Raw genomic sequence first — 15,574 nt, 5'->3', positions numbered from 1 at the left:
CTGGGCAGACGGGGAGGGGGGGTGGCCCTAACAATCAAATCTCCCTGATGATCCTAGAGTTTTAAAGCTGCTGCAATAGTCTAATCCTTCAGTTCAGTCCTGCCACAGTTTGTCTCTGCCACTGACCCACAAGTCTTTGGTATTGGCGTATGGCTCCTGAGACTTGCAAGTGGGCCCCTCTTCCAGGCTGTGCACCCCGGGTCCTCTGTTGAGGGATGACTGTGCTATGTCACAGGTGAGTGCCGTCTCCCCAGGGCAGTTCTGGGCTGCTGGGCTGTGTTGGGAGGCTCCCAGTCTGCTCAAATGATGGCTGAATGGGGCTCTGTTAATTCACACTGCTCCCCCTTCCCAGCTCTGGGACATTCAGCTGAGGTTGCAGGGAAGGCTAATGTCCACGCCCAGTTTCGTGGTGTGTGCCTGTTATTTGAAGCACTTCCGTCACACTGGGTTGTCTGGGGCAGCTCTGGGCTATGGGGCTGGCGACGGGCAGGAGTGTTTCCTGTCCACCAGGATGGTGGCTGTGAGCGGACACCCCCCTTTTCTTGGGAAGTTGTGTTGTTTAGTGAATTTTCTCAGCCACTGGATTATTCCCTTTTGTCTCAGAGCTCTCTTAATTCTGCTCTTGACTTGACGTGCCCAAATTTCAATTCTTTGACGTGCCCAAATTTCAATTCTTTGAAGCTTTCTGTATTGAGCTTCTTAGAGTAATTGTTTTAGAAAAAGCAAAAAGGATTTAAAAAAAAAAAAAAAACAAAAAACGGCCCTCCTCAGAGATCTAATGGGTTATTGAAATGCTAATAGACAAAGCAACCAGGGCCATTAAGGAAAGGTGCACAGGGCAGAGAGATCAGCTTTGCTTCGGGATTTGCATATGCGCCTCAAGGCCTGATCTCCGCCCTTCCCCTTTCTGTGTTCACCAGAACTCCAAAAATCCTCTGCTTTTATTTTGGAGTTTTTCGTGTTGTTTTTTTTCTATGCCTGTCTCCTCTCTGCTGGGCTGGCTGCTCTCAGAGTCTCTGGTGTCTGGTCTCAGTCTATCTATGGTTGGAGTTTGAATCAGTAGAATGAGTTTCCGATAAGAGCAGCCACTGCAATTCTCCCTTCTCCTTCCCGGAGCTGACAGCCCCTCCTCCCCCGGGACTGAGCCTGGCAGGGAGGGGCGCGGGTCCCCTGGCCGCAAAAACTTACAGATTTCGCTGATCTCAGCAGTTCCACGTTTTCATGAGTGTTGTATGAAGTATGCCCAAAGACAGATTGCTCTGTGGTGTCCAGTCCACGCAGTTCCTGGCTTTTTACCTACTTTCCTGGAGGAGTAACTAAAACATACAGCTCACCAGTCTGCCATCTTGCCCCCCATTTTGTTTCTTTATGTACACAAAGCCATTGGCAATACCACCATGAGGAAAATTAAGTACAGGAAAGAATAGATAAAAGTCATGTTAGTATTGCTAAGATACTCTCATGAAGGCAAAAGTGGAGATAAATGGATATTTCCTATTCTTCCTCTGTTTAGCACCCATTGTTTTATACCAGTTAGGAAAGATAGAAAGAAAAAGCATCAACCAAGATAAGACTCATGTTAAAATGGAATCCAAAAGAGTTTTCATTTTTTCTTGCCAATCAGAACATTTGGTGTGGCCCATGGAGCTCTATACATCCCTCCTTTAAATGCAGCTGACATTTTGGAAAATATGATGCTTACCCTTATAGTCCTGCAGAATGAAAATTGTTGAGGACATCTATTTCTAGCCTCAGCTTACTGGAGAGGAAAGTTAGAATTCTGAAAAAATATGTTTTTTCATGGCAATTGCAAAAGTTTCAAATACATTTCCCAACTCCAAGCTGTTAAAAACACCACCACCATCATATCAGGAAACAAAGACCAACCCCAAAGCATGCCTCTGCCAAATCCCGGGCCTCACTGGCTCTGGGAAGTGCCACCTGACCCCGGAGGTGCCCTGGCAGGACTTCACGGCTGTTGGCTTGAAGACCCAATGCCAGAGCCTCTCACGGACGAAGTGAAGCCCTTACTGCCAGGGACTGAGACCTCCTCTGAGCCAGTTTGGTTTTCCCAGGTATGCCAGTTTGTATATATTATGTCCCCCAGAAAAAGCCATGTTCTTTGACGCAATCTTGTGGGGACAGACGTATTAGTGTTGATTAAGTTGGAACGTTTGGATTAGGTTGTTTCCATGGAGATGTGCCCTACCCAGTTGTGGGTGATAACTCTTTTTGGATAATTTCCATGGAGGTGTGGCCCCGCTCATTCAGCGTGGGCCTTGATTAGTTACTAGAGCCCTATATAAGCTCAGACAGAAGGAGCAAGCTTGCTACAGCCAAGATGGACACTTTGAAGAACACACAGGAGCTGAGAGAGGAGCCGCAGATGAGACACATTTGAAGACGGCTATTGAAAGCAGACTCTTCCTCCAGAGAAGCTAAGAGAAGACAAATGCTTAAGAGCAACTGAGAGTGACATTTTTAAGAGAAGCTATGGCCTAGAGAGGAACATCCTGGGAGAAAGCCATTCTGAAACCAGAACTCCGGAGCAGATGCCAGCCACATGCCTTCCCAGCTAACAGAGGTTTTCTTGACACCATTGGCCATCCTCCATTGAGGGTACCCGATTGTTGTTGTGTTACCTTGGACACTTTATGGCCTTAAGACTGTACCTGTGTAAACAAATAAGCCCCCTTTTATAAAAGCAAATCCATTTCTGGTGTTTTTTTATTCTGGCAGCATTAGCAAACTAGAACACCAGGCAACGGGTCTTGCGCAATGGATCTGAACGTGTCCTTGAGCATTATATTCACATGTCCTCAAAATGTAAATTAAATTATATCCAGCAACCTGCGGCTCAGTGAGAAATCGACATCAAGGTTGCATTTCCTAGCAGCTGAAACAAAAGCTAAAATTTTCTTGGGACAGTCTTGCAGTGACCAAATGCATGATTTTTGTTGTTGTTGTTTAGGCACAAGACCCTCAGGTCCTGGATCAGCTGTCCAAGAACATCACCAGGATGGGGCTAACAAATTTCACCCTCAACTACCTCAGGGTAAGAGCAATTGAATGGTTATCTTTCCTGGTGAACTTGAAAAAACACTTCAGCGTTTATATGTGTCTTGAACCAAGGGTTAAAATGAGGTAATAAAGCCCCTTATGTATGTGCTGAACTATGATGAATGTATGTCTGTGTGTGTATGTTTGGTGGAGGATGGGGTTTAACTAACAAAACATCAAACCTAGACTTTGTCAGAGTTGAGCTTCCTCTCAACACGTGTATGACTTGTGGAATTATTTATTCAAAGGCTAAAAATGATCCTGCCTCATGAAAAGCTTTGGCACTACTTCATTTAACAGGTCTTTAATTTGCTGTTGAGTTCACTCCCATTGCATCTCTACCCAAGGACCCATCACCACAGAGGAGAACCTGTGCTCCCTGTAGAGAGAGACCACATCTATAGACTTTCCTGAAGGAATTCAACCCTAGTTCTATAACACAGGCTTCTTCTGGATTCTCTGTGTAAGACATATCACATATTTCTTGTTTGGATTTGAAGCCGGTTTTTACTTTAAAAAAACTAAGTGTTTTAAGTAAAATCCACTGCCTATATAATATCTGTAGCCTCTATCTTTGGTTTAAGAGGATGTCACGTATCATACCAGTTTTTCGTGTGGAATTTAGGAGTCAAGTTACAGGCAGAGGATATGGTTTCATTCATAAAGCAAGCATCATCTTCTAGGAGCAACAAGAAGACACTAGCCACATCCCACATTCCTTTGCCTTAAGACACTGAGTTCCTTCACTAAACAGTACCTCATTTCTCCAGGGCCCCCAACCCATCATAAAGTTCATCCTGCACCTTCATTATCCTTGAGTGCAGTGCAGTCCAGCTTTGCGGATTTGGTTTTGTAATTGCAATCGTCTATGTGCAACCATTTTGCATATGTGGAATACAGAAATGATTTGGCCAGGCGGACTCTTCTGTGAACTAAGAATGATTTGGGCAGATTCTTCCAAGTCATTCAATCATTCAACAGTTAATCCTTAGCCTTTCCAGTGTGCAAGTCCTGGGCTAGGCATGGAACATTCTAGGACAAAAGTCATTGGACCTGCCACCCAGAAATTCCCTCCTATGAGGGTCAGACCCATAAAAAGATAATTACATACAAAGCAATAAACACCGTGTGTCTCAGTTTGCCAGGTTGCTGTGACAAATACAGCACAGTGGGTTGGCTTAGACAACAGAAATTCATTGTCTCACCATTTGGGAGGACAGACACCCAGCTTCAAAGTACTGCTTTGTCCCGGAGGCTGGCAGGACTTGCTCTCCTTCACATGGAGGGTCTCCCTCTCCTTGTGTCTGTCCCTCTGATTTCTACTCACTTCTGGCTTCTTCTGACTATATTTCTCCTCCTTATAAGGACTTCATCCATGTGGATTACAGCGCACCCTGATTCAATTTGGCCTCATATACACAGGGCCTTCAGAGGTCCTATTCACAAATGAGTCCACACCTTAACTAATAATAATGTCCTTCAAGGCTCCTATTTACAAATGGGTTCGTGCCCACAGAAATGGAGATAAAGACTTATGCAACAAGGGAGTTCAATCCCCAATCCAACAATAGAGGTTTCTAGAAGGAATTATGGGAGCACAAAACAGAGACACCATATAGGAATCACTCAGAGAAGGCTTCTCAGAGGAAATGTTGCCTGAATTGAGTGTGAAAGAACGAACAAAGGTAAACCAGAAGGAAAGAGTAGGAAGGACATTTCCATCAGATGGCAAAGAAGGAGCAAAGCCACAGCGTGGGTCAGGGGATGGACTTCCATGCAGTTTGATGATGCTGGGACATGACTTGAGAAGTCATGGGAAGTAGGAAAGAGCTAGTTGGGAGTCAGGTCTTGGAGCTGGCTGGCCAGGCAAAGGGGCCAAGGGAGTTATTTAGTGATGAGGAGCCTCTGAAGGGGTTAAACAGGAGGATGACAGGGTCCTTTTTCCTTCTGAAGCCTGAATGCCTCAGAGTCAAATCAAGGGTGGCAAAAGCCAGAGCCAGCTGCATCCCCTCCACCTCCCCCTTCCCCACTGGGCATCTCTGGAAAAGTTTGTTCTCTGCTAAATAGCCCCTGGGTCTTATTCAGAGAGAAACCCAAGTTTGCCAAGGAGCGTGGGTAGGAAAGTACGACTGGCCTCTGAACACTGGGCCTCCAGTGGGGCTGCTGGCACAGAGAGGGGGAAAGGGGCCTTGGGAAGTGGAATTGTCCAGTTCTATGCTGTTCAGAATTTCTTTTTGGCAGGGACCATTTTAGAGGTTTATTGAAACCCGTGAGGATGCGCCTCCTCATGAGGGCAGATAAAGGAGTTCCAACACTGTGTGTCCTCAGCTGACCCCACATAAGGTCCTGGGACTTTGGGTTCTATCCTAGACTCGATCGCTAACCCTCTGGAAAGATTCTGAGTTATGTCTTTCAGTTGCACTTCATGTGGATTTGTAGGTGCTAAATTTCCTTCCTCCTCCCCCCTCCTCTTATCCTCACTTATAAAATGGTTGACTTGCATGTGGTCAATAAGGCTCACCTGGTTCCCTGATTTCAGCCCATGAAGCCTGAGGGATGGCACCTGCAAAGTGGGAAGAACGACACCACCCCATGTCCTGGGGATGGCATCAAGGAAATGATGTATGGTTTGGGGCAATACAGGGTAGTGTTTCAAAGGCTTAGGAAAAGCTCTTGCTTCAGTGTGGTATTTGCTGCATACCAGGTCCTGGGCCTTAGAGCTCCCAACTCAACCAGGCCTCACAACAGCCCCAGGTGCAATATCCTAATATCCCAGAAGTAAGCCAAGGCCTGGAGAAGTGAAGCCAGTCACCCATCTTTACACCACCAAGTGGCAGAACTGGGACTTGGACCCAGGAAGTCTGTCTCTAGAATCCATGTGCTTCACTGCAAAACTTTGCCGCCTTTCAGTAAATTCAATAAGAATTTAAGAAATAATGATACTGATATTACCTGGGCCAAGTCTGTCCTGCCTTGCCATGTACTGGGGAGTCAGCTTGAGTCATTGGGTCCTGCATTTCCTTTGCCAAAAATATATCAGCTCCTTGTAGAGTTTAGTGTGTGTGTAGGTTAAATGAGACAACCCATGTCAAGGTCTTAGCACAGTGCCTGGACAGAAAGTGACTACTAAGTGTTGGACATCATAATTTAATTGAGCACCTACTATGGGTCCACTGCTGTTCCATATGCTGGAGCGACATGGCGCTCGGATCTCTTCTTTCACTCTGGGTCTGCCCGATGCCATTTTATTTCCCCAACTATGCATCCTGGTTTAACTGCTATTTGACTTTCTTGCCTTAATTCCATCCTTGGATCACTCACTCATGCATTTATTCATCTATTGATTGGTTCAGGACACTTTTATGGAGACACTCTACCTTCCTGAAAGTGTGCCAGGTGCTGGGCCTCCGTCATGGAAGAGATGTGGGCCCCATCCTCAAGGCGCTCATGGACTGGTGGGCAAGGCCGGTGGGGTGTGGCCACCCGCAGCTCCACGGGAGGTGTGCGGAACGGAGGGGGTATAAGGCCTGCAAGAGCCCAGGGAAAGGTCTTTAGGGCTCAGGAAGCAGGGTCAGGATAGAAGCCACATTTCCAGGAGCGTCTCTTTGGGATACCCGCCGGCCACTTGGCAGGTCACGGCCAAGCAGAATCTCAGACTCGGTGCTCAAAACCGGGGCTCCCCTAGTCAGACCTGGCCAGATCCATGGTCTTTGAGAATGACCAACAAAGATGATTTCTTCAATTTAGAACCGGGATTTCAAATCCCCCTGGGAATCTTATCATCTAATATTTGCAAGACAGTTGAGTGGTCACAAAATGCATTATAAAGTTGCCTTAAAACCTGAAGCTCCCCCATCCATCCGAGGACCCCAGCCTTTGCCTCAAGCCACTGACAGTCGGCTGCAGAATCGCTCAGAGTTAACCAGAAGCTTCCATAACCACTCACAGCATCAGAGAAGGAGGGCACCCGGATATGTTAGCGAATAGTAATTCAAGGCCTTCTAAGTCAGTAGAATTTTTTTAAAACATCCATGCTTCCAGTTTAGAAAGAAAGGATAAAGAATTTAAATACTCCACTTTCTGAAATGTCATTTTGCCATGTCTTACACGTTCTAAAATTAAGCAGTACGGAACAAGTTCCTTCATCCCCATGAAATTCCACATTGTTTTCACGGAGACCTGTCGCCAGGGCTCCACGGGGCTGACCCGAGGAAGGCAGCTCTGGAGACAGGGGGAAGGAGCAGGCGAAGCAGGCTGGTGATCTCGGGCTGTTGTGAGCACAGACGATGGAGCTGAGCGCCGGGGCTTGCCGGGTAGCAGGTAAAAGAGAGCTCTGCTGACCTGATGCTTTGGAAGCGACAGCACGACCAGCTGTCGTCATTTGATTTGGTTTGTCAAAACCTGCCATTCCCTCCCGCCGCCTCCCAGCCTAACCGGGTCGGAGGAGCGCGGCGCCCGGAGGTGCGCTGCTGCAGACGGCGGTGCCTCCCTCGCCCGGGGAGCGCGCTCTGACCTGCCCAGGCGCCGGATCACCTCCCCCGGAGGCCGCCTCTGTGACCTCGGGAGGCCGGGCTGGCTGATTGAGTCTCCCTGTGGTAGCTACCCCGGCTGCAGAGGGAGGACCTTGTTACATTGCTGTGGTTGGGCGTGCCCAGAAACTGGGTGGAGCGCGTCACAAAGCTTGTCGTCAATCTACCGGGAAGGGGGTTGACGCATGATATGATAATGGGTCTTCTCCATGGTTGTACACTGGGGACGGAACCACGGGGCTCTGGATCCTCACCAGTTTCCCCCAGCCCCTTTATTCATCATTCATTTCACAAACATTTATTAGACACTTTCTTTGTGCCAGATCTCCACCCTCAAGGAGACTACTGACTAGTGTGTGGGCAAGAAAAACAAATTGGTGCTGGGAAAGAAAGCTGCCCTGGGGACAGTGACAAACAAAATAATAGATAACACTGAATGAGCACTTACTACTAGCCAGGCACTGCTGCTGTGGGCTTTACAGGTAGTATCTTTGAAACCGCTTCTTGAGGTAGATGCTATTTTAGTCATATTTTGTGGGTAAAGAAACTGAGGCACAGAGCAGTAACTTCCCACGGTCACAGAGCTGGTAGTTTGCACAGTAGCAATTTGAAGCCTTGGTCAGACTCCAGGGCTCTGCCTCCTAGAGAGGGCACGAAGGAGGGAAAGTTTCATAGAGACGGCGAGTCTTTATAGAGGAAACGGCCCTTGAGCTGACACAGAGAAATGAATAGGTGGTCATCAAGCAGATGATGGGGAAGGTGGTCTAGACAAGGGGTCCACCATGAGCAGTGTCAAAGAAGGATGAAGAAACATGATGATGGGTTTGGGGAATTCCAGACAGTTTTAAAATGTACATTTCAAGTTTGTTTGGAGCACTCACACAAGGTAAGTGGTTTGCACCGAAGCTGTACAACCTGAGTGGTGTATTTCAAGAGCAGGTTTTGTTCACGTACCACCATGATATGGTCAGAGGAAGCAGTCCTGTGCTGTGCCAAGTCTTGGGTGTCAGACAGCAAGAGTATGTATCTGAGGACAGCTATTTACTAGCCGTGTGGCCTTGGTTTCCTCATCTCTGAAACGGGAGTGATAACACCACTCTTGCTGGGTGCTAAAGAGATGAATGCATATGGCATTTCCACCACCAGTTTGTCAAGTGTGGACTTTCAAGGTCTCGGGTTCTCTCTTCTGGGCAGAATTGGGTTGGCTGTTGGATCATTCTGATGTAGAGCTCGTGAAAAGAGTTCCTGTAGGTCAACACACTAAGTTATCTGATCCTACTTCCTAATTCTCACCTTCTATTTCATCAAAGTGAAAGCTCCTTCTAACTCAGGGTTTGAAACTGCCTTCATCTCAAATTTCATATGTTAAATTCTTGGGCATGAATGTTTACAGTATGCAATAACTTAATTTTCTTTAAATAAGTTTAAATATTAAGATTTTAAAATTGAAAAGGAAATAAGTGGTCTGTTTCATTTCCTACTGTGAAAAGAATGGAGGGAGGCAATGCAGAAATCATGTCTTTAAACATTAAAGGAAACCCCACTAATGTCCAAGATGGCCATGGGTGAAATGTGCCATTTTCATTGTATCTCCTATCAAGAATGTAGTGGACAATCCTTGCAAACTCAGCATACTACAGCTACATCAACCTTGGTCCATACAGTTGTCTACTTCCAGGAGGACTGGGGTAGTCTCTTTTGGTTTTGTTTTTGTTTATTCAATGTTAAGTCAATCAACTAATCAAGAGATATTTTGGTGGCATCTGCTATGTTCAGGCACAGCCAGCCCCTTCGCCAAGGAGTTTAATATAGTATTACAAGTAGTTCTGATTCTAATTCATACTTTCTGGCTTCAGTTGGGGAACTTAACTCATCTCAGACTTTTTCCTGCTCTGCTTATACCACTGAGGCTGCCCCATCTTTGTTAGTCTCTGCAGATGACTACAATTTGACTGAAGTTTATTGTTTGCGATGTACCAGGGAAATGTTCATTTTCACTGTGCCTTCTTATCTTGGCGCTCAAAGCCCTTCATGATCTGGGCTCTGCCTGCTTCCCAGCCTTGCCTGCAGGCTTCCCTATCTTGCACTACATCCTGTAACCATGTGAACCACTTACAGCTCCCTAAATTGGTCATGTTTGCTTGGCTCCATACTTTTGCCCAATTTGATTCATTTCCTGAAACACGTTCCTGCTCTTCTTGTTCCCGCCCAATTTGACCAGGTCTGATCCTTCTCATCCTCCAGGACTCATTAATCCACCACCTCCTTCAGAAGCTGTCCTGGCTCCCAGCTGGGGTAGCCGCCCCTCCCAGTGTTCTTGGAGCTCTGTGGACATGGCCTCATGCTTAACTCTTGGTGGGCTCCACTCTCCTGTCTCCTGAGTTAGACACTGAGCAACCTGAAGACAGATAGGTCATCTTATACTTCTAGGGCCTTGGAAGGTGTGGGGTCACAATAAGCACTTGGTAAATGTCTCTTGAATGGATGGTGGGGTGAATGGGTTGTTTAGTAAATGAAAGACTAGATTTTGAATGAGAAAAAAGACAAAACCTCAAGTGGAACTCAGGTACATTCACTTATCTTGCAGCATTTAGGAAAAAGAATATATATGCTTCATTTCCAAAGTTACTACTTAGAAGTTGATCAGGAAATGTAAGGAGAAGAACAGTTGGACATATTGAGGAAATGAAATGAAACATGGTGTGGGCCCCCAGATCTCTCTCGTATGCAAAATTCCAACCTAAATGCTCTCAGTTTCCAACGTCAAATTTTTATTCTAATGTCACTATTCTCCCTTGTTCTGAATCAGTGTTTAATTTTCACTCTAAAAATGCCATTCTACCCTTTTCATTATTTTGGAAATGCATTGTTCCTAGTCTTGAGGACAAACTTCTTTTTTTAATGTAATTTTATTGAGATATAATCATATAACATACAGTCATTCAAAGTGTACAATCAGTTGTTCACACTATTGTCATATAGTTGTGCTTTCATCACCACAATCAAACTTCGAACATTTTCATTTCTCCAAAAAATAAAATGGAATTAAAATAAAAAAGAATATCCAAAGCATCCCATTCTCCTCCTCCCCCCATTGTTCATTTACTTTTTTAATACAGTTTAATTGAGATATATTCATACACCCTACAGTCATCAACAGTGTACAATCAGCTATTAACAGCACCATCATACAATTATAAGTTCATCACCAGAATCAATTTTTGAACCTTTTCCTTACTCCAAATTAAAAATAAAAGCAAAAAAGAATACCTAAATTTTTCCATCCCCTCCATCCCACCCTATTCTTCATCTAATTTTTGTCCCCATTTTTCCACTCATCTGTCCATACACTGGATGAAAGGAGTGCGAGCCACAAGGTTTTCACAGTCACACAGTCATGCAATGCAATCTGTATAGTTATACAATCATCTTCAAGAATCAAGGTCACTGGGTTGCAGTTTGACAGCTTCAGGTATTTCCCTCTAGCCATTCCAACACACTAAAGACTAAAAGGTGGTATCTATATAGCGCATAGGAATACCCTCCAGAGCGACCTCTCAACTCCTCTTGAAATCTCTCAGCCACTGGAACCCTACTTTGCTTCATCTCTCTTCCTCGTTTTGGTCAAGAAGATCCTCTCAATCCCACAGTGCTGAGTCCAGGCTCATCTCCAGGAGTCATCTCCCACGTTGCCAGGGGGATTCGCGCCCCTGGGTTTCACATCCCATGTAGGAGAGAGGGCAGTGAGTTCACCTGCCGAGTGGGCTTAGAGAGAGAGGGGGCGACATCTGAGCAGCAGCGGCTCCCTGGAGGGGACTCCTAGGCACAATTATAAGTAGGCTTAGCCTCTCCCTTGAAGCAACTAGCCTCACAAGGGAAAGCTCCCAGATTGAGGGCTCAGCCCCGTAAATTGGCAGTCCTCAGTGTTTGCAGGAAAATCAGCAATAACCCAGGTGGGGAAGTCCAACACTTCCGCATCTCTCCCCAGCTCCTCGGGGGCCCCATAAATATACTTATACTCTCTGCCCATATCACTCTGGGATGTGTCGGGATTTCACTCCAGCCTGTGCAAGCTCACCAAATCCCATTTCCCATTCACTGCTCCCTGCACCTATGGTGTTCAGACAAACTGATCATACAAGTTAGATTATCTAGTGAGCTATGGAAAATATAGATCCTGCACCAGATAAACATCTCCTCCCTTGGTTTCACACATAAGTTGTAGTTTTAAAACCCAGTCAGTCGGTTGCTGTAAAGGAGAGGCTAGGCCTCCCTATAATTGTGCCTAAGAGCCTCCTCCCAAATGCCTCTTTGTTGCTCAGATGTGGCCCTCTCTCTCTAGCTAAGCCAACTTGAAAGGTGAAATCACTGCCCTCCCCCCTATGTGGGATCAGACACCCAGGGGAGTGAATCTCCCTGGCAACGTGGAATATGACTCCCGGGGAGGAATGTAGACCCAGCATCGTGGGATGGAGAACATCTTCTTGACCAAAAGGGGGATGTGAAAGGAAATGAAATAAGCTTCAGTGGCAGAGAGATTCCAGAAGGAGCCGAGAGGTCACTCTGGTGGGCACTCTTACACACAATTTAGACAATCCTTTTTAGGTTCTAAAGAATTGGGGTAGCTGGTGGTGGATACCTGAAACTATCAAACTACAACCCAGAACCCATGAATCTCGAAGACAATTGTATAAAAATGTAGCTTATGAGGGTGACAATGGGATTGGGAAAACCACAAGGACCACACTCCCCTTTATCTAGTTTATGGATGGATGAGTAGAAAAATAGGGGAAGGAAACAAACAAACAAACAGACAAAGGTACCCAGTGTTCTTTTTTACTTCAATTGCTCTTTTTCACTTTAATTATTATTCTTGTTATTTTTGTGTGTGTGCTAATGAAGGTGTCAGGGATTGATTTAGGTGATGAATGTACAACTATGTAATGGTACTGTGAACAATCGAATGTATGATTTGTTTTGTATAACTGCGTGGTATGTGACTATATCCCAATAAAATGAAGATTAAAAAAAAAAAAAAAAAACCCAGTCAGTATCATCCTTTACCTTTGAGCCTGATTTGCCTTAGGAGGACAAACTTCTTAATTGGTGATTATTTCTTGTTTGATTCCTTTGGCCCAGGATATGTATAAAACATTTTTTAAGCATTATGTTTATGTTTAACACAGCTCTCAGGCATCTTATTATCCTGTATCCCAGCCAAAGATATTTTCTTTGTGTTTTTTCTTACTCTTTACCTTACATACACATAATTTCTGCATAAATGTAATCAGTATACATACAATTTCTTAATATTATTTGGTAAACACTTTTGGATGTTTCTACATTAGTCATCATATTACCCATTTGTAATAGATGCAAATATTCCAGAGTGGTGATAAGACAGCATTTATTTAATCATCTCTCTAATGTTGAGCATCAAAATCATGTTCAAGTTTCCACTGCTATAAATACCATTACTCTAAACACTTTTGCCATGTCCTACTCTTGGCAATGTCCCTGCCAATAGAAGGCTGTTCTGTGGAGGCTAGATGGGGCAGTAAGCTAAACGTGCTTTGGATTCAGAGGAATGTGGGTTCAAATCCTAACCCTTCCCCTTACTTCCAATATGGCCTTGACCAAGTTGCTTATATTTTCTGAACCCCACTTTCCTTATCAGAAACTGGAAATAATAATATGTCTCATAAGTTTGGTCTGAGTATTAAATGAGCTACAGTTTATAGAGCCTACACAGAAGGAGCATAATAAATACTAATTCTCCCCTAGAATACCTGAAAACAGTGGATCAGGGCTCAATTTTTCACATTTTTGTAACTTACTTTTTATCAGATATCGGACAAATGTCTTAATCTCTCAAAGCCCCCATTTTCTCATGTATGAATAATTATTTACATTATGAATTGTGGCAACCACATCACTAGGTGAGGATTAAAATGCACTTTATAAACTCTAAATTACTATACCAGGAAGCCAAGGAAGTCTCATCCCATTCACCATCTCCCATAGATTGGTCATGGCCTTGAATTCTATGTTGGGATTCTGAAACCATGTGGAAGAAAGGAGAAAAGGGGAGTGATCATTTACCAAAGTCTGACAAGGGAGTAGCCAAAGGGAGTTTGGTGCATATATGTTCCAGTTTGTTAATACTGTCGTTATGCAAAATACTAGAAATGGATTTACTTTTATAAAGGGGGTTTATTTGGTTACACAGTTATGGTCTTAAGGCCATAAATTGTCCAAGATAATGCATCAACAATCAGGTACCTTCACTGGGGGTGGAATGTCCCAGTTTGGATGTATTATGTCCCCCAAATGCCATGTTCTTTGATTCGATTTTGTGGGGGCAGACATATTAGTGTTGATTAGGTTGGAATCCTTTGAGTGCTTCCATGGAGATGTGACTCAATCGACTGTGAGTGAAACTTTTGATTGGATAATTTCCATGGAGGTGTTACCCCACCTATTCAGGGTGGGTGTTAATTGAATCACTGGAGCCATATAAAGGATTTCACAGACAGAAGGACCTCAGAGCAACTGCGAGTAATATTTTGGAGAGAGCTGCAGCCCAGAGAGACACTTTGAAGAATGCACAGGAACTGAGAGTGGAGCTGGAACACAACCTGGGATCAGCAGACACCAGACCCTTTGCTGAAGGTATACTTGTGTTGTGTTGTTGCCTTAATTTGGACATTTTCATGACCTTCAGATTGTAAATTTGCAGCCAAATAAACCCCATTTATAAAAGCCAATCCATTTGTGGTATTTTGCATAATGGCAGCATTAGCAAACCAGAACAATATGTTTGCCATAAATGTTATTATAAATGTATAATCATTATCATTGGGCTGGCTTTTTAATACTATCTACAAGCTATTTTTTTTGTTATTTGGTTATGTAAGCCTAACTCTTCAAAATAAGTAGTATTGCCAACTGGGCACAAAAGTGTTTAGGTTTTACAGTAATGTTTTTTTTGATGATATACCTTTAATTTCCCAACTGAATGAAGATTTTTATTGTTATTACTTTTATACCTTTAAGAATATTGGTCCCTTCATGTTACCTCCACTGATAGCAGCAGGAGTATGGTCCAGTGCCTGGAAGAATTGGGCAGTTAGCTCTGGAAAATGACCCCCGAGAGAGAGACATAGAGTGGGCCTCCAGGAGCATGAGAGTGGCTGGAGTCAGCCTTTGGAAGTCCTGCCAAGGTTTTTATTCTTTTATTTTTGTCAGGCTTTGACTCCCAGCCAGGAAATTTTCCTTGGTCTGATGACACAAGAAAGGATTACAGTCAAACCCATTCCCCACCTAGATGGCAAGCCAAGCTTGAAGTTGGGATGGGAATCCCTACACAGGGATTGAGATGAACCAGTGGCGACAGATATTGCATGTCAGGAGGGCTGGGATCTGGGCAGACCATTCTTGCATTCAAACAGGTACTCAATTAGACCTTTATTAAGCACTGAAGTTCTTGGGAGACAGGAATCATATCAGCAAATCCCCTGTGCCTCACACAATGCTGCAGCATTATAGACTGGTAAAAGGTTTACAGACAAAGCCTGTGATTCAAAGTGCAGTCCTTGGATCGTTACGGGTTTGCAAACTGTTTGTTAATAGCCCATCATGAGGTAAGTCTATTTAACAATTTGGCATTGCAGGACATCCAAGTGCATGTTCAGTGAACACATCTCTGTGATCCAGATACAGACCAGTTCAGGTATTATCAGGCTCACGTGGTGAGGACCACGGTGCTAACTGCCTGCTCGCCAGATACTGGAGGAACACCTGTCACAGACACTTTGGAGCACTAAGACATGAATCTGATTCAGAGGCAAACTTTGTTTTTTTCAAAGGCCTTGCAGAACAAAAACGAGCATCATCATAATATGAGTCTTTGGGGAACATCCTTATGTTTCCAATAAAACTATGAGATGGGTATCATTACCCTCATTTTACAGATAAAAACACCA

General features: G+C 44.4%; 1 protein-coding gene across 12 annotated transcripts in view; it reads left to right on the top strand.

Moving 5' to 3' along the window:
- The window catches only part of LDB2 (LIM domain binding 2), a 413,802-nt gene that overhangs the window by 325,566 nt on the left and 72,662 nt on the right, over positions 1-15,574 (top strand). For all 12 annotated transcript variants that reach the window (XM_037829445.1, XM_037829443.1, XM_037829444.1 and 9 more), the window contains exon 5: positions 2,972-3,055. In XM_037829445.1, coding sequence (XP_037685373.1) covers positions 2,972-3,055 — 84 coding nt within the window. The remainder of the gene's footprint in view (positions 1-2,971; positions 3,056-15,574) is intronic.

The sequence above is a fragment of the Choloepus didactylus genome, chromosome 3, assembly GCF_015220235.1.
Source record: "Choloepus didactylus isolate mChoDid1 chromosome 3, mChoDid1.pri, whole genome shotgun sequence".
Taxonomy (NCBI): domain Eukaryota; kingdom Metazoa; phylum Chordata; class Mammalia; order Pilosa; family Megalonychidae; genus Choloepus; species Choloepus didactylus.
This window is presented reverse-complemented; position numbering and strand designations above follow the sequence as displayed.